Source organism: Aedes aegypti, chromosome 1 (assembly GCF_002204515.2).
Source record: "Aedes aegypti strain LVP_AGWG chromosome 1, AaegL5.0 Primary Assembly, whole genome shotgun sequence".
Classification (NCBI taxonomy): Eukaryota; Metazoa; Arthropoda; class Insecta; order Diptera; family Culicidae; genus Aedes; species Aedes aegypti.
The window spans coordinates 206,635,793-206,662,617 of record NC_035107.1 but is presented as its reverse complement, the minus strand read 5'-3'; the positions used below and the strand labels follow the sequence as shown (position 1 = coordinate 206,662,617).

Below are 26,825 nucleotides of genomic sequence, written 5' to 3'. Positions count from 1 at the left end.
AGCATCCGCCAAAATATCTTAAGAAAGTTTTCACTCATTAAAGGGTAAACCATTGGAACTTACAAATGGGCAAAAATTACCCACTATGCAAAATTTTGAACTACTCTTTATTTTGACAGTTTCATATATCAGAAAATAGTGGGTACTTTTTACACCTTAAAGGGTAATGTCAGGTTTACAGTGCATATCAATGTTCATAATGCTGTTTTATGAAACAAGCAAGACACCACATTGGTCAGATTCAGATTAATTCATAAGGTGAATCAATGAAATTACCGATTTCTTGTGGCTAATAAACAGAAGGGAAAATAATGGGTATTCATAGGTTCTCATAGTAGTTTTGCCTGACACATTAGATAATAAATACTTATTCAGATCTTTTGAAAAAGTTAGCTAGAAATCTTCACATTGAACTTCCAACAGGGCACTTTATTTTCGCTGGCGTTCTCTCATTCCACTTTGATTCGTCCCAGAGAGCAGAGCACTCAAACTGTCAGTTGTCGTCCGTCGAAAAACGTGTTTTTGTTGATCTCGAGTTATTCGCGGACAGGCGGTCGGCTTTTCGGTTCGTCCAGTAAAGAAAATAGGTAGTGCGCGCACATTTTTCTGTTGAGATTTTCAGTGCTTCTTTAGTTATCTCGATACCTGTTAGCCATGATTGGCACCAAGAAACGATCCGTTCAAAGTGACGGGGAAAAAGTGGCGAAAAAACCGAAATTAGAAAAATCTAATGAAGCACCGAAGGAAGCGAAGAAGAAGTTCGCCACCAAATCGAGCAGCTTCGGAGACGGCGATGGCAAAAAGGGGAAGTTCCAGAAGAAGTTCACTCCCGGAGGAGGTGGCAAGAAGGAGGGCTTTCGGAAAGATTTCAAAGGCAAACCTGGTAGTGTTGTGCCCGGCGAGAAAAAGCCCTTCGTTGAAAACACTCCGGAATCGAAACGCGAATACTGGAACAGCTTGAAGGCGAAGCAGAAGGAACTGCGGGAACAACGACGCAAGAGCAAGACCAAGGACCTGTACGAGCTGAGTGTGGGAGCCAAGAAGATTTATGAAACGCTCAAAAGGTGAGTGGCAGTTTGGTTTGTAAGTTGTAGTAAAATACGGAGCTGGTAACAGGTCTCTTTTTGAGACTTGGTCATTATTTGAATGATAGTCTCTAAAAAGTAATTGTAATTTATTAATCATGCGTGGGCCTATTAGTTGACTTTCCATAATGTCAAGGAAAGAGAAGAATCGTGATTAAAATTACATGGGAGAATAAATAAAAAAAAGTATTTTTTATTGGATGATTTAATGATTCTTTTTTGCTTAACCTGCTTATGAATTCTAGAGCTAAAATTCTAAAGACTCCAGAAAAATTATCAGACTAATACGCGATTATTCTCAGATGCCTCAAGGAATGGCGTCTTCCAGTTATTTCTCCAAATATTTCTTCTGGAATACCTCCAAGAACTCATCCAGGAATTACTCCAGAAATTCCTTCACCAATTCTCTCAGGAATCTTCCCAAGAATTCTTAGAGGAATTTCTCCAGATTTTGCTCTTGGAACTGCTTAAGGTGAAACATTTCGGAATCCAAAGATGGCCGACTTGCACCCCTACTCACGTTTTCAAAGGCACTAAACTGGAGAAACCCCTAGTAGGCAAACGTTCCTGATCTTCTTATTTTAAGCTTTCTGCTAGTGCACAAAGCCAAAATAAAAACTACGGCAAAAACAAACTCAGCTAATAACTGTGGAAGTGTTCACAAGAATAAGCTGAGGCTTAGTCTCATCTCGGTTTGTGTTTGGTCCCTTTTTTCGGGCGAGTCTACAATCTTTAAAGTTCCAATGTTTAGGGCACTTATGTATTTGCTACAGTGTAACAGTCGTTCACTCTTTGCAGGAAATCGACGACGAACAAGGAAAAACTGGTCGCGGATCTGCACGAAAAACTGAACAAGGACAACACGTACAGCAGAATTGCCACCAGTCACGACACAGCCCGGGTCATCCAGTGTATGATCAAAAATGCTTCGGAGGAGCTTCGTATGCAGATTGCGGACAAATTGCTTCCGGACGTATACGAGATATCCACCTCCAAGTATGGCCATCACTGCATTACCAGTCTGCTGAAGAACGGCACGAAGCCGCTGTGGGCAAAGGTCGTCGATGGAATCATCAAACACGTAGTCAAAATGGCCAACCATTCGTTTTCCGGTGCCATTGTCGATTCGGTTTACAATGAATACGCCACGAATGAACAGAAGGCCTTTATGAAGCAAGCCTTCTACTCGGAAATCTACCAGCAAACCAAGGACAAAAACGTCACCTGTATGAAGGACACTTGGGAGACGAATGCTTACATGAAGAAGACGGTTCTGTCGACCGTGAAAGGCCATCTGGTTCAAGCGGCCAACAAACAGCTCATGGACAATGCATTGCTTCATACGTTGTTGCTAGATTTCCTGCAGGAAGCCGCTGAACTTGAACGCAACGAAGTCATTGAACTGTACCTGCCGCATCTGGCTGCCATCTCCAGCACGAAGGATGGCACTTCGGCAGCCATATTTTGCTTCCTGAATTCCGTGGTCAAGGATCGTCGTGCCGCGCTGAAGACTCTGAAACCGTTCGTCGAAAAGCTGAGCGTCCACGAGCATGGCCACCGGTTGGTGCTGTGTATTATGAATTGCTACGACGACACGGTCATTCTGGGCAAGCAAATCGTGGCCGTGATCATGGAGCACGTAGAACCGATCGTGGGCAGCGGCGAGTGGGGCAGGAAAGTGGTCGGATGGATCTTCTCCCCCGCCGACAAGGATTTGCTCCATCCGACGCAGATCGACATTCTGGACGGGTATCTGAAGTACAGCAAAAAAGACAAGGAAATACGGCGAAGGGAGGTTTTTGCATCGGCCGTGGAAGCGTTCTGCACGGCTGTGGAGAAAAATGCCGCGTTTTGGCTGAGGGGTGGACACACGGCTCTCCTAACGGCAGCGATCGTCAAAAATCGTATGTTTCCGTTGCAGCAATGTAGTTAACACCAATTGGCTAATATTTATTCTCATTCCATCAGTCAAGGGAGAGCACCTCCAGAAGGTTCACCAAGCGCTGGCCAAAGTAGTAGCCGATCCGGAATGGCAGATTCAGGAGAATGAAGTGAATCTGGAGGGAGCGGTTATGCAGTCGAAGGAGAAGCCAAACAACGCTAGCGACGGCAAAAAGACGGGCCGCATTCGGAAAATCAAAAAGAGTCCATTCGCGGAAGATAAGGTAAGTCTAGTGGATAGCGATAATAAAGAAGTTGTCCTATCTTCACGGCGCATATCCTAGGAGAAATTCTTTGTAGATGTCGAAATTTATATGCTATCAAGAAAACCCTTAACGAATTTGATTTGTCACGTATATAATTCCAAAATCAGTGCTGGTAGTAGGTCTTATTTTAAAGGCTTGAACACTGCTTCTGTTAGAGACTTGAACACTATTTTCATCCAAGTCTATTGAGACACTTTTTATTGTATTTTTAACTGAAGATCTCTAAAGTCTCTTTTTTAAATAAAATGGTCCCTGAAGTTACTTTTTCTTTATCCTTATTACAATGGATACACAGGTGCAAGATTCTAGAAGCTCTAAAGAACCCTTACGAGATTCTCACACGATTCTTAAGACTCTTAAGTAATTTCTTCTGAGGTTTCTCTATGGAAAGCTTCAGCCATTCTACTAATGATTTTTCAAGATATTGCTTATGAAAAACTTTCAGGGACTCCTCCAGGGATCCCAATTGTAGCAGAAATAACCCCAGTATTTTTTAAACGTATTCTCCTTTGTGGCAACACTGCCACCCAACGACAACCGCAGCTTACCTAGAGAGAAAGAGCAGTAAGTGAGAAGCTTTCGCGAGTATCGCATCGAATTCTGTTTGAATAAAAGACAAGTAGTTTGTAAAGTAAACGTCGCGTATATTTTATTCGTTATCCGTTCCGTAGAACCGCAATCCGTCCGCTCCGTGACAAATCTTTCCACAATTGGTGACCTCCGACGGTTGTTTCCGGAAAAAATCGAAACGATTACGACGCAAAAAGAAAACAAGATGGCGACTCCCGCAGCAAATCCAGAGCCAGCCGCTACAGCTGCCGTCGCAGTGAAATTACCCGACTTCTGGAAATCGGATCCTACTATGTGGTTCGCACAAGCCGAGGCGCAATTCGCATTGGCTGGCGTAACACAAGACGTGACGAAATTCCACCATATCGTCGCCAAGATTGATCAATCGGTGATCTGTCATGTCGCGGATCTTGTCAAGGAACCACCCGCCGATGGTAAATACAACGCCATCAAAACACGATTGATTTCACGATTCGAGCTCAGTCCGCAATCAAAATTGGAAAAACTACTAGGAGCCTGCGACCTGGGTGATTTGCGGCCCACCCACCTGCTGGCCAAGATGCAGGAATTGTCTTCTGGGCTGAACGTGGACGATGCATTCCTGAAAATGCTTTTCCTCCAAAGGCTTCCGGCAAACATCCGGACAGTTTTGAGCATCAACGAAAGCAGTCTCGCTAATATTGCTGAAATGGGGGACAAGATGATTGACCTCGTTCCACACGTCGCCGAAGTTAAAGTGATCCCGGCATCAGCACATGCAGAGCTGTACTCTCAGGAAGACCTCGCTGGACAAATTGCTGCACTAACTGCAGAAATACGCCGCCTAAAATCTGGCCCGGAAAGATCACGTTCCCGTTCAGCATCTCGTCGCCGAAGTGAAAACACAACTGACATCTGCTGGTATCATCGTAAGTACGGTGGCCAAGCTGAACGCTGCCGTAGCCCCTGTAAGTATCAACAGCCAAAAAAACTAGTATGTCGCCCACCAGAAACGTGTGAAGTGGGCGCAGGACAGCAAAGCCGTCGGCTGGTTATATACGATAGGACGTCAAATGTGCGGTTTTTGGTGGATACTGGATCCGACGTGTCAATAATACCAGCATCAAGGAAGGATAAATTAAACGGACCGTCACCTTTTCAAATACATGCTGCGAACGGATCGAAAATTTGCACCTACGGAAGTCGTTTCATCACTACGGACCTCGGTTTACGTCGCAGATTTTCTTGGAATTTTCTTCTTGCGGATGTCACTACAGCGATCATAGGCGCCGATTTTCTGGCAAATTTCGGTGTCCTCATTGACCTCGCAAACCGCCAACTGATTGATGGGCGTACGAAGCTACATTCTGTCGGTGGGTTTATAAATGCAAAATTGCATAGCGTAACTACTGTTGATCAGTGTCATCCGTTCCATGATCTTCTTGCGGAATTTCGAGAAATCACGATGCCTCCAACAATGCGAACAGCAGTACATCATGAGGTAACCCACCATATCCAAACAAAAGGTCCGCCTACCGCATGCAAGTCACGTCGAATGGCACCCGACAAGCTGAAGGCTGCAAGGAAGGAGTTCGAAACTATGATGGAGCTCGGAATTTGTCGACCATCCAAAAGCAGTTGGGCAAGTCCGTTGCATTGTGTCCCGAAGAAAAACGGTGAGTGGCGCTTTGTGGGGGATTACCGTAGTCTTAATCGGGTTACAATTCCAGACCGTTATCCCGTTCCACACATCCACGATCTTCTGAACAACTTCCTGGGAAAGCGCATATTCACAACATTGGATATGGTTCGAGCGTATCATCACGTCCCAATCGAAGACTCGGATATAGAAAAAACTGCGGTAATCACGGGCTGTACGAGTTCACGAGGATGCAGTTTGGGCTATGTAACGCTAGCCAAACGTTTCAACGTTTTATGAATCGCATTTTCGGAGATCTTGATTTTGTTGTTGTATTTGTCGACGACATATGCATTGCATCTGCATCGGAGGAAGAGCATCGGGAACATATACGTACAGTATTCGAGCGCCTCCAGCAAAACGGACTGGTTTTGAATTTGACTAAGTGCAAATTTGCCCAAACCGAGGTAGACTTCCTCGGTTATCGTGTTTGTAGCGATGGAATTAAACCTGACCCCGAACGCGTCCGTGCCGTACTTCAGTATAAGCAACCTGAAGCCGTTAAGGAGCTTCGGCGCTTCTTGGCTCTGGTAAACGGTTATAAACGTTTCATATCCCGAGCAGCAGCAATTCAAAAACCCTTACAGGAGATGATTCCTGGTAATCGCAGGAACGATATGCGTAAATTATGTTGGAACTCTGCGACTGAACGAGCTTTTCTGGAGTGTAAAAACAGCCTGGCAAATACAGCTTTACTGCAGTATCCAGATGCGTCAAAAACGCTGGGCTTAATGGTCGACGCCTCGGATGTTGCAGCAGGAGCGGTTCTACAGCAGCTCGTGAATGGTGTTTGGAAACCTCTGGGATTCTTTTCTCAAAAACTTTCACCCTCGCAAAAGAAGTACTCCGTGTTTGGCCGTGAACTAACAGCGATGAAGCTTGCCGTTAAGTATTTCCGGTATCTCGTAGAAGGTAGAAACTTCGTTATCTACACAGATCATCGCCCGCTGACGTATGCTCTAAATTCCAACTCAAATCACCTACCGCACGAAGAACGTTACCTGGAATACATATCAAGTTTTACAAAAGACATTCGGCACATCAGTGGTAAAAACAACTCTGCAGCGGATGCACTATCTAGGGTAGATGCAGTTGTTGTTCCATCCGGAATAAACTTTGCGTCAATTGCTGCTTCACAAAAAGACGACGATGAACTAAACCGACTTCTAAATGAAAAGAAAACATCTCTAAATCTTGAGTTGAAACAGACTGATCATTTGGATCAACCTGTCTACTGCGATGTGACAAACTATCGAGTTAGACCATTCGTGACAAAGCAACATAGGCAGCACGTTATGAAAACGCTTCACAGTCTGTCGCATCCGGGTGTTCGTGCTACGAGGAAGTTGGTATCAGCGAGATTTGTTTGGCCATCTATCAATCGAGATGTAGGTCTCTTCGTCAAATCGTGCACCGAATGCCAACGATCAAAAATTCAGCGGCATACTGTGACCCCATTAAAGGATTTTAATCTGCCCAACGGCCGCTTCAAGCACGTGCACATCGACCTAGTTGGTCCACTGCCAACTTCAGGAGGAAACAAATACCTTTTGACAATGGTGGATCGGTACAGTCGCTGGCCAGAAGCAGTTCCTCTACCAGACATGCTTGCTGAGACTGTCGCGAAAGCGTTCTGCAGTGTTTGGATTTCCCGTTTCGGTGTACCGGAGATCATTAGCACAGATCAAGGTAGGCAATTCGAATCTGAGTTGTTCTTAGAAATGTCTCGACTTCTAGGAACACATCGCGTTCGAACAACAGCCTATCACCCTCAGTCGAACGGGTTAGTCGAAAGGTTCCATAGAACTCTCAAATCAGCCGTAATGTGCGTAGATCCTAAACACTGGTGTGATCGATTGCCGTTAATCCTCCTGGGTTTGCGTTCAGCCGTACGAGAAGATATCAACTGTTCGGTAGCAGAGATGATGTATGGACAACAGCTTCGTATACCGGGAGAATTCTACGATTTCTCTTCTAAGGACATCGATCGGACGGAATTTGTAAAATCGTTACGAAATATGATGCAGCAAGTTGGTCCTATCAGCAACAGTAATCATGCTAAACGTCACGTTTTCATACCCGACGATTTGAAGACTTGCAAGCACGTATTTGTTCAAGTCGACACAGTCAAGCGTCCACTACAGCATCCATATGACGGTCCATATGAAGTCCTTGAGCGGAGCGACAAATCGGTCCTGGTGTTCATGAAGGGGAAGAAACAAAGAATCTCGTTGGATCGCATCAAACCAGCATACATTTACAACTGTGGATTGGAAAACGACGAGGAATCCAACAAAACCAAAGTTACGCCATCGGGTCATAGGGTCCGATTTCTGGCGTAACTGGAAGGGGACTCTGTGGCAACACTGCCACCCAACGACAACCGCAGCTTACCTAGAGAGAAAGAGCAGTAAGTGAGAAGCTTTCGCGAGTATCGCATCGAATTCTGTTTGAATAAAAGACAAGTAGTTTGTAAAGTAAACGTCGCGTATATTTTATTCGTTATCCGTTCCGTAGAACCGCAATCCGTCCGCTCCGTGACAAATCTTCCCACACCTTCTTTCTGGCATTACGCCCTACTAGGGTACAGCCTGCTTCTCATCTGAGTGTTTTTTGAGCATTTCCACAGTTATGGACTTCTTCTGCCCTTTGGTCGAAACTATCGTCTGACTCTGACAGCTTCTGTTTGTGACCCAGTGACAATGACCATATGGCCAAATGATGGAACACTGACTGTGTCGTCACTCTCCGTGACGGCCAGCTCTGATGCTTCGTTAAGTTCGTTCAATTGGTGCTGTTTATCATTTACAAATTTAACTTAGCTTGTCGTATGAAACTTGGTAGCTCTATGAATACCTCAACATTTTTCGATTTCAGTAACTCATGTAGGCTGTGGAATTGCAACTCAAAGTCAAATTTAGATCTTAACATTCCATGCTTAGGGCAGTGCATTATCGGGTGATCAGCAGTTTCTGGTTCTTTGCATAATTCACATTCATCGGTTTCTACCAGCTTCATTTTTGCCAACCAAAATTTGGAGAACTCATGGCCAGTCATCAACCTGTTTATCAATCTAACGTCCGATCCGAGAAGATCCTTATCAACATACCAAGGTTTACTGTCACCCGTAACGCGGGTAGATCACCTTTTCGTGGTGCGTAACGGGGTAAGATCTACCAATTTGAACCCTAGTCTCGTCTTGCTTGTCGGGCTTATAATATATTCTGGTAATTAAAGGATTCGCGGTGCAAAGTCCTTGTTACTGGCAACTTCTGAAATTGAATTTATTTTACCTAGCAGATGGTTAAAGACTCGGAGTTGGTCAGTCTCGAGACTACACTTGAAGCCAGGATAACAATCATGAGTAATTAACTCAACAAGAACTGTTAAGCTTTGGTAGCTCAAGGACTCGCGTGAATTCTGATTACTAAACAAATTTTGTAGCTTGATTCGAGTTTGCTGCTAGCATAAAGCCCTTTTTTCTAGTATTTTTCTGGGACTAAACAAAGCGAAACAAGGATGTGAGTAGAGTTCCGTTGCATGGTCAAATATCAGTAGTACATACCGATTTGGTTCCTCAGAAATTTAATCGATTATACGGGGCTACGAGGCGCGCCTTTGCCGAGATGTAAATTTCTATGAAGGGTGTAAATAGCGGGACCTATTCATCATAGTCGATTTTTATCAATATCTGAGGAATCAAATCAAGTTTTGCTGCCACGTTTCATCTCGGCTCCTATTTTTTCTAATTTGGACGGTGAGAATATCGGCTTTTTTCCTTCCTGTTTTAAATGTGTTTGGATCGCTTTTAAATAAAATATTGTGGAAAAAATATGGCAAACATCGACTTCGATCAGCTGAACGGACGACTGCGGAAGTGTTTGAGAATTGCGGCGGATTACAAAGGAGCTTCGAAAGAGGAATTTAGTGAGTTTGTTCTAATCAGCAGCGCATGATCACAATGCGTAAATAATTCATTTGTCTGCCAACGTCTACCAAACGTATCCCATGGCACTACCCTTTCCATCAACATTCTACAACATCCCGTAACACCTATGAGAGGTCGTAGAGTTCGCTGCATCTTTCTTAAGTAGGTATTCAATCAATCATCCTTTCCCATTCCCCAGCTTTTGCAAGGACGTAGCCAGGACAGCTCTAGACTGTTGGAGGATGCGTCAATCTTGTCTAAGAGTTAGAGGTTAGTCCCAAATTTCTGGCTTTGGTAACGGACGGGAAGGAGGCAACCCTCATACAATGGTCTAGGACTGTACCACCTACGAATTTGTGCGAAATGCTTAATGCTAATGCTAATATCTGAGTAATCAAATCAAGAACTGTACAGAATTACTTATCAATGGAAATGGAGTAATGCGACATGCACTTTACACTATGGATACGGGTAATGCCACAATAGATCTAAATATTGGTCGCAGTGGCGCATCCGAACAGGGAAATTGAATTTGGAAAAATATCTTTCTTTTTTCAACAGAGTATTCCTGGTACCATTGGAGTGATTGCTGTTCGCGGTATGATTTTAAGCGGTGGAATGCATCTTTTAAGAAGAGCTTATTTTCAAAAACTGGAGCATCGTCACTTAATTCAAGTTTTGCGAGACGATCAGCGATTTTATTCTCTTCAATGGAGACGTGACTTGGAACCCACTGAAAGGAAGTTCTCCATACTTGGGCCACGTTCAGAATCTCAACAATGTCGGAGAGACCTGATTTATTCTCTCGTGTTGTCTCTAGCATTACCTATACACGATGATCTAGAATCGGTAAATACAGCTGCTTCTTGTATCCTTTGTTCCTGTATGTATGACATTGCTATTTGTATAGCAGTGATTTCCGCACCGGTGATACTCGTTTCCTCCTTCAACTTGAGTAGAGTCTTCGTTTATGGTTTTCGATGTATATCCCTACAGCACATGTTGATCCTTCTTTGGATGCGCCCGTGTATATTCTCGATCTGCCTATATACTTTCCATTCATTAAGAAAAAAGCCATTTACTTGAGTACTTTACCATCTTGCGGGGTTCATATTCGGCTTAGCTGCCATGTCTTGGTCCATATCAGGAACGATTCGCACCTCAACTGTTACCGTGCTGCTGCACATCATAATATTTTCGAAGATTCCCTTATGTTTCAGATAAAGATTCTTCATGTAGGTGAATTTATCTGTAACGGTTTCGTCGATTTCCCGAAGACTGAGCCAAAATGTTATTTTGTTCTATGCATTATTCGGAACATATTCCTGTCCCATACTTATGGGTTCTTGTCCAGCAACAGCTAACAATGCGTTGAACGGTGTTGTTTTTGTGTAACCAGATACCTTTCTCGAGCATAAGCCATTTTACGAGACGTTCGAGTGACGTTTTCTGGCGGGCTGCTCATTCGCTCTAACGAAGGTACGGTGCTGCCATCTGGAAAAAGTTTACTCTATACGTGAAGCGTCGAAAATTTAATCCGGCAAGGTATAGGAAGTGAAATTTCAAATGCTTATATTAAATTAATTACAATAGTTATTTAAATTCTTTTCAGTACATGTTGATAGACTATTGATGGGCTACATTGTAGACACATTATTTTGATTTTTATATTTTTTTTTTTTTCAATATTATGCGGATTCTATAGCTTATCATAAATCTAACCCCGTACACTTAACAGAATTTAATTAAATTTAGTTTTGAATTTTTTAGAAGCATTTGAAAATTGACTTCCTATGCTTTGCCATGTAAAGAAATACCTTGCCGGGTTAAATTTTCGACGCTTCACGCATAGACTAAACTTTTTCCAGATGGCAGCACCGTACCTTCGTTAGAGCGAATTAGATTGAATAGCGTTATTATGTATCACACATCCATATTCCATTGATACTACCATATTGATCCGCGTTGATAGTTTTTCCTGCAGTTCTCTGTTATGGAAACCGAATCCTAGACCACGGTCAAAAGCAAGGCTGGTTCATTGTACTCTGTAGCCAGAGTGAGGTTATCTGACTTGGCGAAAGTGGCTAAGAGGCCACCTTTAAGGTGATTATAAAACGAAGGCAAACTTCCAATTTTCAAGTGCACAAGACTGGAGAATCTGACAACAGTTCGCGTTGAAAATCAATCAAACTGCTTGCCTGCTGGTGGTGAAAAATGGGATGAATTTTCAACGCGGAGCACTGTTCGATTCTCAAGTCTTATGGTCTTGAAATTTTAAGGTGTGGCTTCGTTATATAATCACCTTAACTTGCTGGCCGTTTTGTTTACAAACATTACTGCCTGGCCTGGATAACGCTCAAAACTGAAACTAACCGTGCTGCCAATAATGCGAACGAAATAATTAAAAAGAGAGAGAAAACTATCCCTGATGGTACGCTACGCGCAGATGCGGCTGCATTAGAATAATTTCTGATACCATTTTTTCTCCAACCAATCAGAAGTCATTACTGCCTGGCCCGCAAGATGCTGAAACCAGTGAATCAATTGTCACCTAACACGCAACAACAAAGACATTGTCATCTCCTCTTCTTGTTGCAACAGTTTTATTCCGCAACATCAGTTTATCACCACTTGAACAGAATATGACAATGATCGATCATCACGTGCGCAGCGATTTTTAGTGCATAGCATTGCAATTTTCAAGAACTTTCTCTGCGTTGGTAAACATTGGCACATTACCGCACAGCATCCATAAAACAAATTTGGTTTTGTGTTTGAAATAACTGATAAATCGCTAATTGAAACAACTAGATCAACAATATTGCAACTTGTGATTGTCATGACAATTTTGCTTTTGATTGTATTGCTGTGTGCGTTTGAAATGCAAATATCAAATGCGGGAACACCAAACGCGGTAAGATTTTCCACAAGAAATGCGATGTCAAAGGTACGTTTTCCTTGCTAGGTCGGCGGTGATTTAGAATATCGTTGCTAGGTGTCCTTTGATTGTTTTGTGTTACCTCATTTGGAGGATGTTTAGTCAACCTTTGCAGCTCAAATGCAAACAGCAATATCCCTATCCGCAAAAGTTGGGACACACGGTTGTGAGCGAGCTTGCTTTGTTGTTTGTTTTTCGTCTGTTATGATGACAATTTGATTCACTGTCCTGAAACTAAAACTAAAACTAACCGTGATGCCATAAGTGTGGACGAAACCTTTGTGTTTTACTTTCCAATCTTTCAAATGATTTTTCTCGAATTATAATGGCAAAATCATCTGCGTATTAAACTAATACTACCCCATCTTCTATTATTTCGTGTAGTTTAAAGCTATACATATTAAATAGTCTCGGTGATAGACCGTCACCTTGCGGCAAACCATTATTATTTATTCTCTTCAAGGTCTTATCTCTCATCTGGAATGATACGCAACGATTTTGAAGAAAGGAGGACACCCAATTAGTTATGCTTACGGGTACTGCTAAATCCACCATTTGGTTTAAAAGTTTCTGGGTGTTAACAGCATTGAATGCGTTACTTAAGTCAACGCAGATAAATGTTGCGATCCACTTTTCACGTTTATTTTGTTGGATTATATTTGTTACGTATGCTAGTGCCGTAGTAGTCGAGAGATTTTTCCTAAATCCGCTACATGTTGGAGGGAGGGCAGCGTTGTTTTCCAGATGGTGTTGTAATTTCTCAAGTACGGCTATATTGGTGATTTTGTTAGTGTTGAAATCAGAGATATAGGACGTTTTCCCTGTATCGAAGATTGGTCTCGCTCCGGTTTGGGAATTGCGACCACGCGAATAACTTTAAGTTCGTCATCCAAGGTTCCTCTCATCCACATATTGTTCAGGTCTCTTATGACGTTCTTTGTTACACTGGGTCGTAGTCGTTTGAGCATTTCTTAACTATCTGCACCAGGCGCAGTTTTGTTACTTTTTATAGTATCCTGTCCCACGTCTCTAGGTCAAAAATGTTGTCTTGCGAAATGAACTGCGTAGGATTACTACTTGCGTATCATCGTAAAGCACATTGTTTTTCTGTTTGAAGGTACGTTTTCCCGTCATCCTACCTATTCTTACCCAGATTTTCCTTGAACTTGTGAATGGGGTGATTTCGGCCGAAAAGTTTTCAAACTTCTTCATCTCCTCGCGTTTTTCTCTTTGGAACAATGCTGTCATATTTTTAAACTTCAACAAGTTTTCCTGTGTTGAGTTTCGGTTAAAGACCCTCCTAGCCTCTGTTTTATTTCTCCAAGCTTGCATGGTCGAACCGATTAAATTAAATTAGTTTCAGATAAAATAAACACATTTTCTATGTACAAACGGTTGATGCAAGTGCGAAATAGTCCTATCTTTCCAAATGGCATGCCAATTTCGATTAAAACTGGGAAATTTGCAGGAAAATATATAAGGGTCAAAAATATATTGGTTACCCTATATCCTGACAATATTACCAGATCTAGGGGCATAATCAAAACTCCGCAGACTTGTGTGAAATCCGACATTCTTGGCATTTGAATTTTTTTTGTAATTCAAATCTTTATGAATTATTACGGCTGCTTATCATATCTTGAATGACAAACTAAATGATAATAGGAAATTTGACATTCCTGGACTGTTCCAGTGATTCGTCTATCCATGTTTCTGACAGTAGTGCAATTTCATATCCACCCTTAACTAATGCTCTTTGAATTTCTGCTTTATGTTGAGTTAAACTCTGGACATTACATTGCATAATCTTGAGCCCTTGATCCATTGTGACTTTGAGTAAAATATTTTATTATTTTGTGTGAAATGCCTACAGTTTTTTTTATTGAGTTTTAATATTTTTCAGTACAGTTTTTGAACTTACGTGCAATTTCTGCTGAGTCTTCCAGCTGGTTCAGGAAGTCGCTGTAGAAAGACATCATCATCAAGGCTGCCATTTCTGCGATGATAAAATCCTTTTTTCTCGCTTGTTTACCGTTGGGGATAAGTGTTTTACTTTACTGGCACGATAAACAATTTCCGAACTTCTGATAGCAATAGTGTGCCCCAGGTTTGGAGTTTGTTTATAGGGAATTTATCATGCACTGTTATTCCCCCGATCTGATCAAAGTTATAGCAGTAGACGATAAACAGTCTCTCATAATGTACTGCATCAGTTTTTGATCGGGATACAGGTGTTGTTAACGTATACCTCGATATCATCGTTTTTCACGGTACAATTTTCTTGTGAATTTCGATAAAATAATTCACGGTGACTTCGACAAACGGAAAATATAGTTATCTCGCATTAGTTGCATCAATTGCAAATCCATAAGAGTTGGATTGAGCGTTAAAATAACAATTTTGCTTCACGGACGCGCGCGTCGGAAAAAAGCATCGCTATTGTATTAAAGGCAACCGAGACTGTGTATGTGAATATCGTACCCGAGCTGAAATTGATTCCAAAATTGAACACAAATTGTTTACAAAATCGTGATTATCGCCTTCACTGATCTCTCTTGGGGTAGACAACAGGTGACTGTTGTCCAACTTGAAGTGTCCCATTTCCATATGGGAACTGAATTACCGAACAGATCAGTGCGGGAGGAGTAAAAATGCCCTGGAACAGCGGGGGTGACCCTGCAGGGGCTGCAGGGCCCCGTTTACCAGAATACATGGACCGCAGAAATGAATTCGGACGACTTTTTGTTCTGCAGATGACCGGAAAAGAAGTGAATGATGGAAAGTTTCTTCCATTACCCGAAGACCATTGGTTGATCGGAACATCAATCGAGCAGGCGGTAGGCCAGATCGAATCAGCATATACCGAGGACCAGGGATCTCGCTACGTTTTACAAGTGCGTAATCCTACTCAAGTAGAAAAGTTGTTGTCACTGGCGAGTCTGATGGATGGAACAAAAATATCGATCCGATACCACCCGTTGCTGAACCGTTGCAAATGTGTGATCTCAACATTCGACTTGATTAAGTACGAAGAATCAGTATTGAAGGAGAAGCTCGAAGCCCAAGGTGTGAAAGAGGTCAAACGGATAACTAGGAAACAAGACGGTAACATTGTCAATACTCCAGCAATAATATTGACGTTCGGCACAACTACATATCCCACACACGTGAAAGTAGGACTACTTCGTTTTCCTACGCGCCCTTTTTACCCAAATCCGACACAGTGCTACGGATGCTACCAGTACGGCCACGTAGGCAGACGGTGCCCAGGGCCCAAGAGATGCAACAACTGTAGTGACGAGCACGACACATCGGAAGGAACAGAGTGTGTTAAGCCTGCGCATTGCTGCAACTGCAAGGGAGAGCGTCGACCTAGCAGCAGAAAGTGTCCAGTATATCGAAAGGAATGCGACGTGATTCGTCTGAAGGTCAGTCACAACTTAAGTTACGCTGAAGCTAGAAAAAGATTAGAAAATGGTTCAGGTAGCTACGCAAAAGTAACAGCACAATCTCGCATCGATAATACCAAATTGGAGGCGCTGAAAGAATCGGATAAGAAAAAGGACGAAGAAATTGCCAAATTAGTGGAGTGCCTGAAACAAAAAAGCCTCGAAGTAGACCAACTAACAGCCAAACTTACCAAAATGGAATCGTATGTCTCAAGTGCTATCTCACAACAGACGAAGCCACAAACGGTTGCCCGGCAACAAAACACTGCTCCAAAGCAGGAAAATGTACCCAACTGCTCCGCAATCAATAACAGCCAATCGAATAAACGGAAAAATAATAAAAAAGCTGCATTGATTGCTCCAACAAATGATAAACGGAATCCTAATGAAATGAGCCCGCCTCCGAAAAGAACGATTCCCAGTTTCTCACCAATAAGAACCGATGATGAAGACAACACGATGACGATGCAAGAGGAAACGCTTGAGATATTGGATGATGAAGTCGTTGAATCTAGTCAACTTTTCATCCAACGTATTTATGGAAATCAACACAACCAACAATCTTAACGAAAGTAGTCCAACCTTCATCACCGAAACCTACCAAGACATCTCGACCAGCAATGACATCGACCACTACAGGTTTGGTGGCGACGAAAGTGCAGTACTCCCACCACTCCCGAAGGAGGGAGCGCAACTGGGTGGAGGATTTGTCCGGGACGCCATACCCCAACCCGTAGACAATGAATCCCCCAGTGCGGCCTGTCAAACCCGACCCAACACCAATTACTATGACTGTCCCGAAAATTTTATCAACATCGAGCGTAAGACAAGCACCAGTTTCCTGAACCCCGTTCCTAGATCATTCATCCTGCAACCACCAATCATCAGCAACAGCGATTCCATGGGTTTGTACAACCCTAGGCCTTACCCCACACCGAAACTGACCGAGATAGTTCCAGTTAATCCGGTGGCTGTAGGTGTGGGGGGCCTGTACCCCCAGGCAAGTACAACACACAACATACGTAGAACTAGTGACGCAGTTTTGCCAAAATTTTCAGCGACGCGATGCGATAGATGGATAGGAAACGGCAGCGATCCCCGCCGTCCTGAAGGTCACAAAAAGCAACCAGCATCACCTCAACCAGAATTATTCTCCACATCTCCAGCTCCAGTATCGCCCTGTCTCCATCACAATAGCCAGATAGATGGCTCATCGTCGATTGGAAGTAGAAATAACAACAACCAACGCAGTATTCATCACTCCAGCGACCCGCCTTGTGTCCCTAATAGTGAGATGCATACTCAAAACCCAACGATTCTCTCCACAGGGCAAAGGAACAACCTCAACAGTAATCGATGTGCTGCAATCCAATGGAATGTGAACGGTCTCCAAGAACGCTACGCAGAGTTACAGCTTATTGTCTCGAAATACTTTCCCACCGTGATAGCAGTACAAGAAACTCGCCTTTCGCGCTTAGATTTAATGAAAAATTTCCACCATGCCGAATACGTATGGTCAATCCGACCAGGGCCAAATTCAAACTCTCAAAACGGCGTAGGTTTAGCCATACATAAGTCGTCATCTTAACACCGCTAGCGCATGACGGCTCACCATAGTAGCATGTCCGAAAGAACTTGAAACTATTGAGAACCAGAGCTACAGGTCCAAAGCCCTGATAAAGGTGGATGGTTGTGATGGCTATGACCGTGGTCATCATGTAAAGAACAAGCGGACGATGCTGTATCGTGTCAGCATCGAGGAGGCAGCCCCTCTAGCACGATGTAGGTAGCGCAACCCTGGTTAGGTGGCCTATCGAAGACTCTTCACCAACCAAGAAAGGCAAAAGTAGAGCAAACGGATTGATTTTACGGCAACAGACCCGGCAACGAATAAAGGACAACGATTGGAAAGTTGGATCTTGGAACGTGAGAACTTTGAATGAACCCGCGCGTGTTGGGCTCCTTGCTCGTGAACTGCGGAATGTCGGCGTGAACGTGGCAGCTATCCAGGAAATACGCTGGCCGAGAACCGGAGAACGCGAATTCCGAGCGGTGGACCCCATCGCCAACACTTCATTCAAGTACCACATCTACTACAGCGGTGGCGACAGAGCAGAACGTGTAGTTGGCTTCATAGTGATTGGGAAGCAGATGAAGCGAATTATTCGGTGGAAACCGGTAAGCGACCGAATCTGTGTGTTGAGAATGAGGGGCAAGTTCTTCAACTACAGCCTGATCAGCATATATGCGCCAACGAACGATAAGCCCGATGACATGAAGGATGAGTTCTATGAGAGCCTGGATAAGGCCTACGGAGAGTGCCCAAAACAAGACGTCAAGATAGTCATTGGCGACGCAAATGCGCAGATCGGGAAAGAAGATTTCTTCCGACCCGTTATTGGAACGGAAAGCCTTCATTCCGTTACCAATGATAATGGCCTGCGGCTAGTAACCTTCGCTGCTGCTAGAGGGATGGCAATCAGCAGTACCTACTTCGCACGAAAGAATATCCGCAAACACACCTGGCGACACCCGAGTGGCGATGCCTGCTCCCAAATAGACCACGTGCTGGTTGATGGGCGACATTTCTCAGATGTCATTGATGTCAGGACCTTCCGAGGCCCTAATATCGACTCGGATCATTATCTCGTTGTAGCTAAAATTCGGGCGCGGTTATCCAGCGTCACGAGTTCCGCAACGCACAGAACGCTACGCTTCAATATACAACGCTTGTCGACTGATGGGGTAGCTGCGCAGTACCGTCAGCAACTAGACGAGAAGTTGGGAAGAGTCAACGTTGCTGGGGACGTCGACAGCCTGAAGGACCCTATCCACGAAGCTGTGACAACAACGGCGCGGGAAGTGATCGGCACTGGTCAACGACGAAGACGGAACGACTGGTTCGATGAAGAGTGCCAGAGGGTGACAGAAATGAAGAATGTTGCCAGAAGCCGTATGCTTGTGGCCGGTACCCGACAGAACAGAGAGCGGTACAGGGCAGCGAGAGCCGAAGAAAAGCGAATCCACCGCAGAAAGAAAAGGCAGCACGAAGAAAGTGTGGTAGCTGACGCACAAGAAAGCATGAACCGAAATGATATGCGGAGATTTTATGCAACGGTCAATGGTGCGCGGCACAACACCGTACCAGTGCCCGCCATGTGCAATGACCGAGAAGGGAATTTGCTGACCGATAAAACGGCGGTGGCTGCCAGGTGGAAGGAGCACTTCCAGCAATTGTTGAACGGTGATAATGGAAATGTAGCGAGGAACAGGATGAACATAGATGATGACGATCAAGCTGTGGACCCACCGACCATAGGAGAGGTTAAAAAGGCTATCAGCGAGCTGAAGAACTGTAAGGCTGCTGGGAAGGACGAGATCCCGGTCGAGCTTCTCAAGCACGGAAGCGAGCAGCTTTACCAGTCGATCCACCGAGTACTTCTGAAGGTATGGGAGGACGAAGAATTGCCCACCGGCTGGTTGGATGGCCTCATCCGCCCTATCTACAAGAAAGGGCACAGACTGGAGTGTGCCAATTACAGAGGAATTACCCTGCTGAATTCGGCGTACAAAATTCTGTCGCGCATCCTGTTTAGCAGACTGAGACCGCTCGAGGAGTCCTTCGTCGGCGAATACCAAGCTGGTTTTCGTGAGGGCCGTTCGACAACGGACCAGATGTTTAGCTTGCGAATGATCCTAGACAAATTCCGGGAGTATAACTTGCAGACTCACCATCTGTTTATTGATTTCAAGGCGGCGTACGACTCAGTGAAAAGAAATGAGCTTTGGCAGATAATGTCTGAAAATGGTTTTCCGGCGAAACTAATTAGGCTGATACGTGCTACGCTGGATGGTTCGAAATCAAGTGTTCGGATCGCAGACGAGGTGTCAACCTCGTTCGTGACGTTAGACGGATTGAAGCAGGGAGACGCACTTTCGAATTTACTGTTCAACATTGCACTTGAGGGTGCCATTAGGAGATCTGGCGTGCAAAGAAATGGCACTATTATCACAAGGTCGCACATGCTCCTTGGCTTTGCGGACGATATAGACCTGATTGGAATCGATCGCAGGTCAGTGGAAGAGGCCTTCGTGCCTCTGAAGAGGGAGACAGCGAGGATAGGCCTGTCCATCAATTCTACCAAGACGAAGTACATGGTTGCAGGTAGAGATAGAGTCAGGCATGGTGGTGTAAGTGCTGAGGTAGTGTTTGATGGGGATGTGTTTGAAGTTGTTGAAGAATTTGTTTACCTTGGAACACTTGTGACATGTGACAACGACGTTTCCCGCGAAGTGAAAAGACGTGTTGCGGCTGCGAATAGGGCCTTTTACGGACTACGTAACCAGCTTAGGTCCCGCAGCTTGCAAACCGAAACTAAATTCGCCCTGTATAAAACATTGATTCTTCCGGTGGCTCTCTACGGGCACGAAGCGTGGACGTTGAAAGAGTCAGACCGGAAAGCTCTCGGTGTTTTCGAGCGTAAAGTGCTGCGGACAATACTCGGTGGGAAACTCGGAAATGGTGTGTGGCGCAGACGCATGAATCACGAGTTGTATCAAGTGTACAAAGATGCGAATATTATCAATCGTGTAAAATACGGCAGACTTCAGTGGGCTGGTCACTTAGTGCGAATGTCGGAAGAAAGAATTGCGAAAATAATATTCAGCAGGGAACCAGGTAGAGGCCGGCGGCTTCGGGGAAGACCACGAATACGCTGGCTGTACGCAGTGGAAGAGGACCTGGCGACCCTGAACGTTCGGGGCAACTGGAGAAGTTTCGCCCAAGACCGACGAAGATGGAGCTCTACAATACGCCCGGCAATGGCGTGATGCTACGCTGTAGCCATCAAGGTATCAAGGTAGGTAAGTCGTCATCTTGCAAGTTCTTGAAGCTAAACACGCCTCTTCAGGTAGTTGCTGCCCAAGTCAACCATCCGATTAGCGTAACGTACGTATCTGTGTATATTCAGTGCCACACCTGTCCGCGAGAGCTGGCAGAGGAATTAGACGCCTTGATCAATCAATTGCCTCGTCCTTTCATGCTTCTTGGCGATTTTAATGCACACAACCAACTATGGGGTAGCAACAAGTGTGACGCAAAGGGGAAGGTAATTGAAGATTTCGTCACCGAACATAATCTTGTGATACTAAATAATGGAGAGCACACCAGACTAGATCCAAGAACCGGAACAACCTCAGCGATTGATCTCACAATTATATCTCATGATCTTGCATCTAAGCTTCTTTGGAAAGCAGAACCAGATACTCATACTAGCGACCATTTTCCAATTGTGATCAGCTTGCCTCTCGAAAAACCGAAATTTCACCGACGTAGACGATGGATGCACGATCAAGCTAACTGGGACGAATTTGAGGCTATACTACTAGAGCGCATTCCTAGAGAACATGATCCATCCATAGAACAGCTTAGTGAACATATCATCTATGCAGCCGAGAATACCATTCCAAGAACATCGGGTAAGATCGGAAACAAAAGAATGCCATGGTGGAACAGTGATGTGCATAAAGCTATCAAAAATAGGCGGAAAAAGTTGCGAAATCTTAAGCGAATTGCCGACGATGACCCACGTAGAGAACAAGCATTGAAAGAATTTCAACACGCCCGCAACGAGTCAAGACATATCGTCCGTATCGCAAAGAAAACATCCTGGGATGATTTTGTATCTAGCTTCAACTCTCAAACCCCGTCCAGTGAACTGTGGAGGAAAGTAAACGCATTCAGTGGGAAACGTTACCATCCAAATCAAGTGTTAGTTGTTAACGGTTCTGCCATCGAAGAACCGTCACTAATAGCAGAGCATCTAGCAGACCATTTTGAAAACATATCAGCAGCAACGATGCCAAATGAAACAATTGGACCTATAGATGAAATCCCATTCCATGATGGAACAAGCGACACTTTGAATCAAGATTTCACAATCGAAGAACTTTTCTGGGCATTAGACAAAGGAGGCAACACTTCTGTAGGTCCCGATAATATAAGCTACGCTATGCTACGCCATCTACCGTATCGGATAAAGCTCACGCTACTGGAAGGATTTAACCGGATCTGGAGCACTGGAACTATACCACTATCCTGGAAAGAAGGACTCATCGTACCCTTGCCGAAACCTGGAAAAGATCCAAAACAGATAGGAAATCAGCGTCCAATAACACTCTTGAGCTGTTTAGGCAAAACCATGGAGCGAATGGTCAACAGAAGGCTTGTACAGTATATAGAAGACAATCGGCTATTGAACAACAACCAATTCGCGTTTCGCAGTGGCCGAGGAGTAGATACATACCTAGCTACATTCGAACGAGAAATCCGTCCACCCTTCGACGGCGGTGAACACAGCGAGATTCTCACTATAGATCTTGAGAAGGCATACGATAGGGCCAACAGAGGAAAAATTGTGTCGAAGCTAGTCAACTGGGGCATTAGAGGCAAAACTTTGCTGTTTGTTAAGAACTTCCTTACAGAGCGAAATTTCCGCGTCATTGTTGGAGATTCGCTTTCCACGCTTAAGACACAGAAGACTGGAGTACCTCAGGGGTCAATTCTATCAGTAACCTTGTTTATGACTCTTATGGAATCAGTTTTTGAACACATACCAAGAGGAGTTTAAATTTACGTCTATGCTGACGACGTTCTCATTCTTGCATTCGATAAGGATGCAAAAAAGACTCGTGAGAAACTTCAAAAAACCGCAACAATGCTAGGAATTTGGGCCAACACAACCCAAATGACTATATCTCCAGAAAAATCCAGTTACATGCATATATGTCGGAAACGGAAACACCCTGAATTGCCTGCAATAAAGATAAATCAACAAGAAATCCCAGAATTGCAATGCACGCGAATACTTGGAGTGCAGGTTGACAAGCGTCTCAATTTTAAAAGGCACACTGCGGAAATTAGAAAGTCTACGTAAAATATTGTTAACTTTATAAAGACGGTTGGCAATCGAATGAATGGTGGGACAAGAGAAATACTACTGCGAATAACTAAAGCAGTTCTACTCCCAAAAATGTTATTTGGAATAAGTCTCACGAGTTCTGGTAGCTGCACCAACCTTAAAAGTCTTCAACCTCTGTACAACGCTGCCATCCGCAACGCATCAGGAGTTCTCCGCTCTAGTCCAATAGAGTCTATTATGGTAGAATCTGGACAACTGCCGTTCAATCATGTGGTCGTTAACACAATGATAAGTAAAGCAATTCGACTTTTGGAAAAGGCTAACATCTTATTCCAGAACCGTACTTCAGTCACACAAGAAAATGGAGATAGCTTCCCATCAACTCAGAGAGCAATGGCTATGTTCAGAAACCTAACTGGAAAATCACCACCCTCTTTATCATACCAGACGCGACTGAGAAACAGATCTTGGAACGAACCAAAAATAACAATAGACTGGTCAATCAAAAAGGATTTCAAAGTGGGAGATCCGCCCGTTAAAGCAAGGCAATTGTTTTCAAACCTACTTCACACCAAATATGTTTTGTTTGAACACATTTTTACGGATGGTTCAGTTAATGCTGACTCCGTAGGATTAGGTATCTACAGTGAAGCCACATCCATTAGCAAGAAACTTCCGCAGGAGTGCTCATTTTTTTCAGCTGAAGCAATGGCCATTCTGTTTGCTCTGCGTAATATAGTTGTTAACACAACTCCTTGCGTAATTTTCAGCGACTCTGCCAGCGTACTACAAGCAATAGAAAAAGGGCAGTCCAACCATGCCTGGATACAGGACATCGAAGAAAAACTAAAAGATAAATCTGTAACCCTATGCTGGATTCCGGGTCATGTGGGCATTGTTGGTAACGAGCTAGCAGACCGTTTAGCCAAAGGAGTGACCAATACTGAGGAGTTATCCTGTAACGTTCCCGGTAATGATGCAGTGCGTTGCTGCAAACAAATATTAAGAGACCAATGGGAAAATCAATGGCGAAATAGTTCCGCATTCCTGAGAATTGTGAAGCCAACTACATCAGCCTGGCCTGATCGATACTCACCAACAGAAAGAAGGGCACTTAGTCGGCTCCGAATAGGACATACCCGCATTACACATGAACATCTTTTTAGCAGAAGTAGCAATATGTGTGAAACTTGTGGTGAACAGTTAACTGTTTCACATATACTCATAGATTGTAGAGCATATGAAAATCAGAGAAGAGATTGTGAATTAGCAAATACAATAGGGAAAATTTTAAGCTACAATGAACAAGAAGAGAAGAAACTACTGAAATTTATTAAACATACGGAACTAATTAAGAAAATTTAAAAATTTAAAATTGTACACCATAAAGTCTAAGAATAAATAAAGTTTCCTTTTGTTGGGCGAATGACCATAATGGTTAAAACCCAGTAAAAAAAAAAAAAAAAAAAAAAAAAAAAAAAAAAAAAAAAAAAAAAAAAAAAAAACTTCATATTATGATAGTTACAGAGAGCGATACGTGAGAGATTCTCTCAATTTTCTCAGGATTCAATCCCTGTTCTTAGAGAATAATGGGGTGCCCGTTTTCCCCGTCTGCTCAATCCCCTTCTTGAATATTTTTTTAAATTTTGTCATCACCACATATACACGTAAAAAGCATAATTTTCAAATTCTCATTGCAGGATAAAGCCCGCGAAAAGCAACTTGCTGCCAATCCACTAACGAATGGTGTTGAACACGCCGGAGTGCACATCGCCCTGAAAAAGCTGATAAAACTGGACCAGGACAAACGTCAAGAAGACGCAAATAGTTCGCAGTTTGGCAGCGCCGTGCTGGACAATCTATCCAGCGAAGCAGTAAGATTTTAAATCATCTTTAAATATTACGTATTTCTCAATTTAAATGTGTTTCAGATCAAATCCTGGATCACCCAGAACCGGCCTTGCTTCCTGCTGTTGCTGATATTCGAAAACTCCTTGGAACCCATTCAGAAGCAGCTCAAGCAGAAGCTGAAGTCAGTCAAGACTGATCTGAAAAAGCAAAGTCACACAGGAGCAAAGCTTTTAGTTGAGAAACTAAAACTGTAACATATTAAGCTGAAAAAGCGTTATTGCGTAAAGGTTTTCTCTATGTTTAAGTTGGTACAAACAAATATATATTGAATATGAACTGTTCCATTCAAAAATTGATAAATCGATTCTTTGACTATATTTCCGTACACTTTTCAAATCCACAATCTCAAGTATAATTCTTCATTCTACTTACCTGTAGGCTCCCCTACTTGTTGTAATGTCACGCGTCAAATATTATTAGCGGAATGTCTGTTTGATTACATTTTTGACCATAGTGGTGTTATATTCGTTAAACAGTTTTGACTTGAAGATTCTCCAACCAATAGAGAACAGACTGCATTTTGAATTTTTTTTATGGAGTTGACCATATCACCCCGGAGCAACGCGAATTTCAGTAATACCTAGCCTTGTTACCATCAGTGCACCAGTTTCCGCTCATACTCCTATTTCCGCTCATTAGTGCAAAAATTGATTTTTCGTGTCAACAACCAATATTTTTCGCACGGATATGTTCTAGCAATATCAACAACAACTTAAATGAAGTCGTCTGACATTATTTTCATTTGATAAAATAACTTTTAATATTGAAAACACAAGACCTCGGGAGCTGTTATTGGATCACTAGGTATTTTTATGTGTTCCAATAACCGCTCATGAAAAAAATTAAAGGAATGTCGATTTTAGTACAGTCTTCTTTATTGCAGTAGTAGCTATGGTTTGACAATAAAAAATATCAGGATAACTAACAAAATTCGAAATTGTCACGAAAACTGTTTACCGTGAGCGGAAATAGGAACACTTAGATGCAGTAGCAAAAGCAACTAAATATTTTTTTATGAAAGTTTTTCAAATTATTTTTATTTTGTCGCTGATTACCTATACTTGAAGCTACATTGTGACCAAAGAATAGTATTGATCGAAGTGAAAACTTATGCAGACGATACAATGAAGGGAGTTGCTAAAGAAAAGAGTACTTCAATACGACGGAGGGAAGAAGGAAGAAAAGATATCCAAAAATTTGTGACAATCGAGTAGCGATGCCTGCTCTCAAATAGGCCACGTGCTGGTTGATGGGCGACATTTTTCAGATGTCATGGATTATTCTTCTTTTTCTTTCTGGCGTTACGTCCCCACTGGGACAGAGCCTGCTTCTCAGCTTAGTGTTCTTATGAGCACTTCCACAGATATTAACTGAGAGCTGACCATGCCAATGACCATTTTTGCATGCGTATATCGTGTGGCAGGTACGATGATACTTTATGCCCTGGGAAGTCGAGAAAATTTCCAAGGGCCCATTCACAAATTTCATAACGCTGAAGGGGGTGGGTGGGTGTCCTCGTGCTGTTACGGCTCATACAAAATTTGTAAAATATTCATACAAAAAGCGTTACGAAGGGGTGGGTGGGTGTCGAAAATGGCCATATTTAGCGTTATGAAATTTGTGAACAAACCCCAACCCGAAAAGATCCTCGACCGGTGGGATTCGAACCCACGACCCTCAGCTTGGTCTTGCTGAATAGCTGCGCGATTACCGCTACGGCTATCTGGGCCCCAGATGTCATGGATTATTATTATTATTATTATCTTTATTTAAGAGATTTTCAGCCCTAGGCTGGTTCATCTCGAACGTCATGGATGTCAAGACCTTTCGAGGTCCTAATATCGACTCGGATGATCATTATCTCGTTGTTGCTAAAATCCGGGCGCGGTTATCAATAACTTCAGTATCTAACGCTTGTCGACTGATGGGGTAGCTAGACGGCAGCATGAAGAAAGTGTGGTAGCTGAAGAACAAGTTCATGCTGCAACTGGCACGATATGCGGAGATTTTACGCAACGGACAAAGGCCTGCGGCACAATACCGTACCAGTACCAGCCATATGCAGCGATCGCGAAGGGAATTTGCTAACCAATAAAACGACGATGGCGGCCAGGTATAATGAGCACTTTCAGCAGTTTT

At 43.4% G+C, this 26,825-nt stretch overlaps 1 protein-coding gene across 1 annotated transcript; it reads left to right on the top strand.

Annotated features, from left to right (window-relative positions):
* The first annotated feature begins 487 nt into the window (after positions 1–487).
* Positions 488–24,986, top strand: LOC5572599 (protein penguin). Its single transcript, XM_001654059.2, has 5 exons — positions 488–1,064; positions 1,884–2,989; positions 3,054–3,250; positions 24,476–24,649; positions 24,707–24,986. The coding sequence occupies exons 1-5, from the start codon at positions 655–657 to the stop codon at positions 24,878–24,880; spliced, it is 2,061 nt and encodes a 686-aa protein (XP_001654109.2). The 5' UTR covers positions 488–654; the 3' UTR covers positions 24,881–24,986.
* Positions 24,987–26,825: the final 1,839 nt, after the last annotated feature.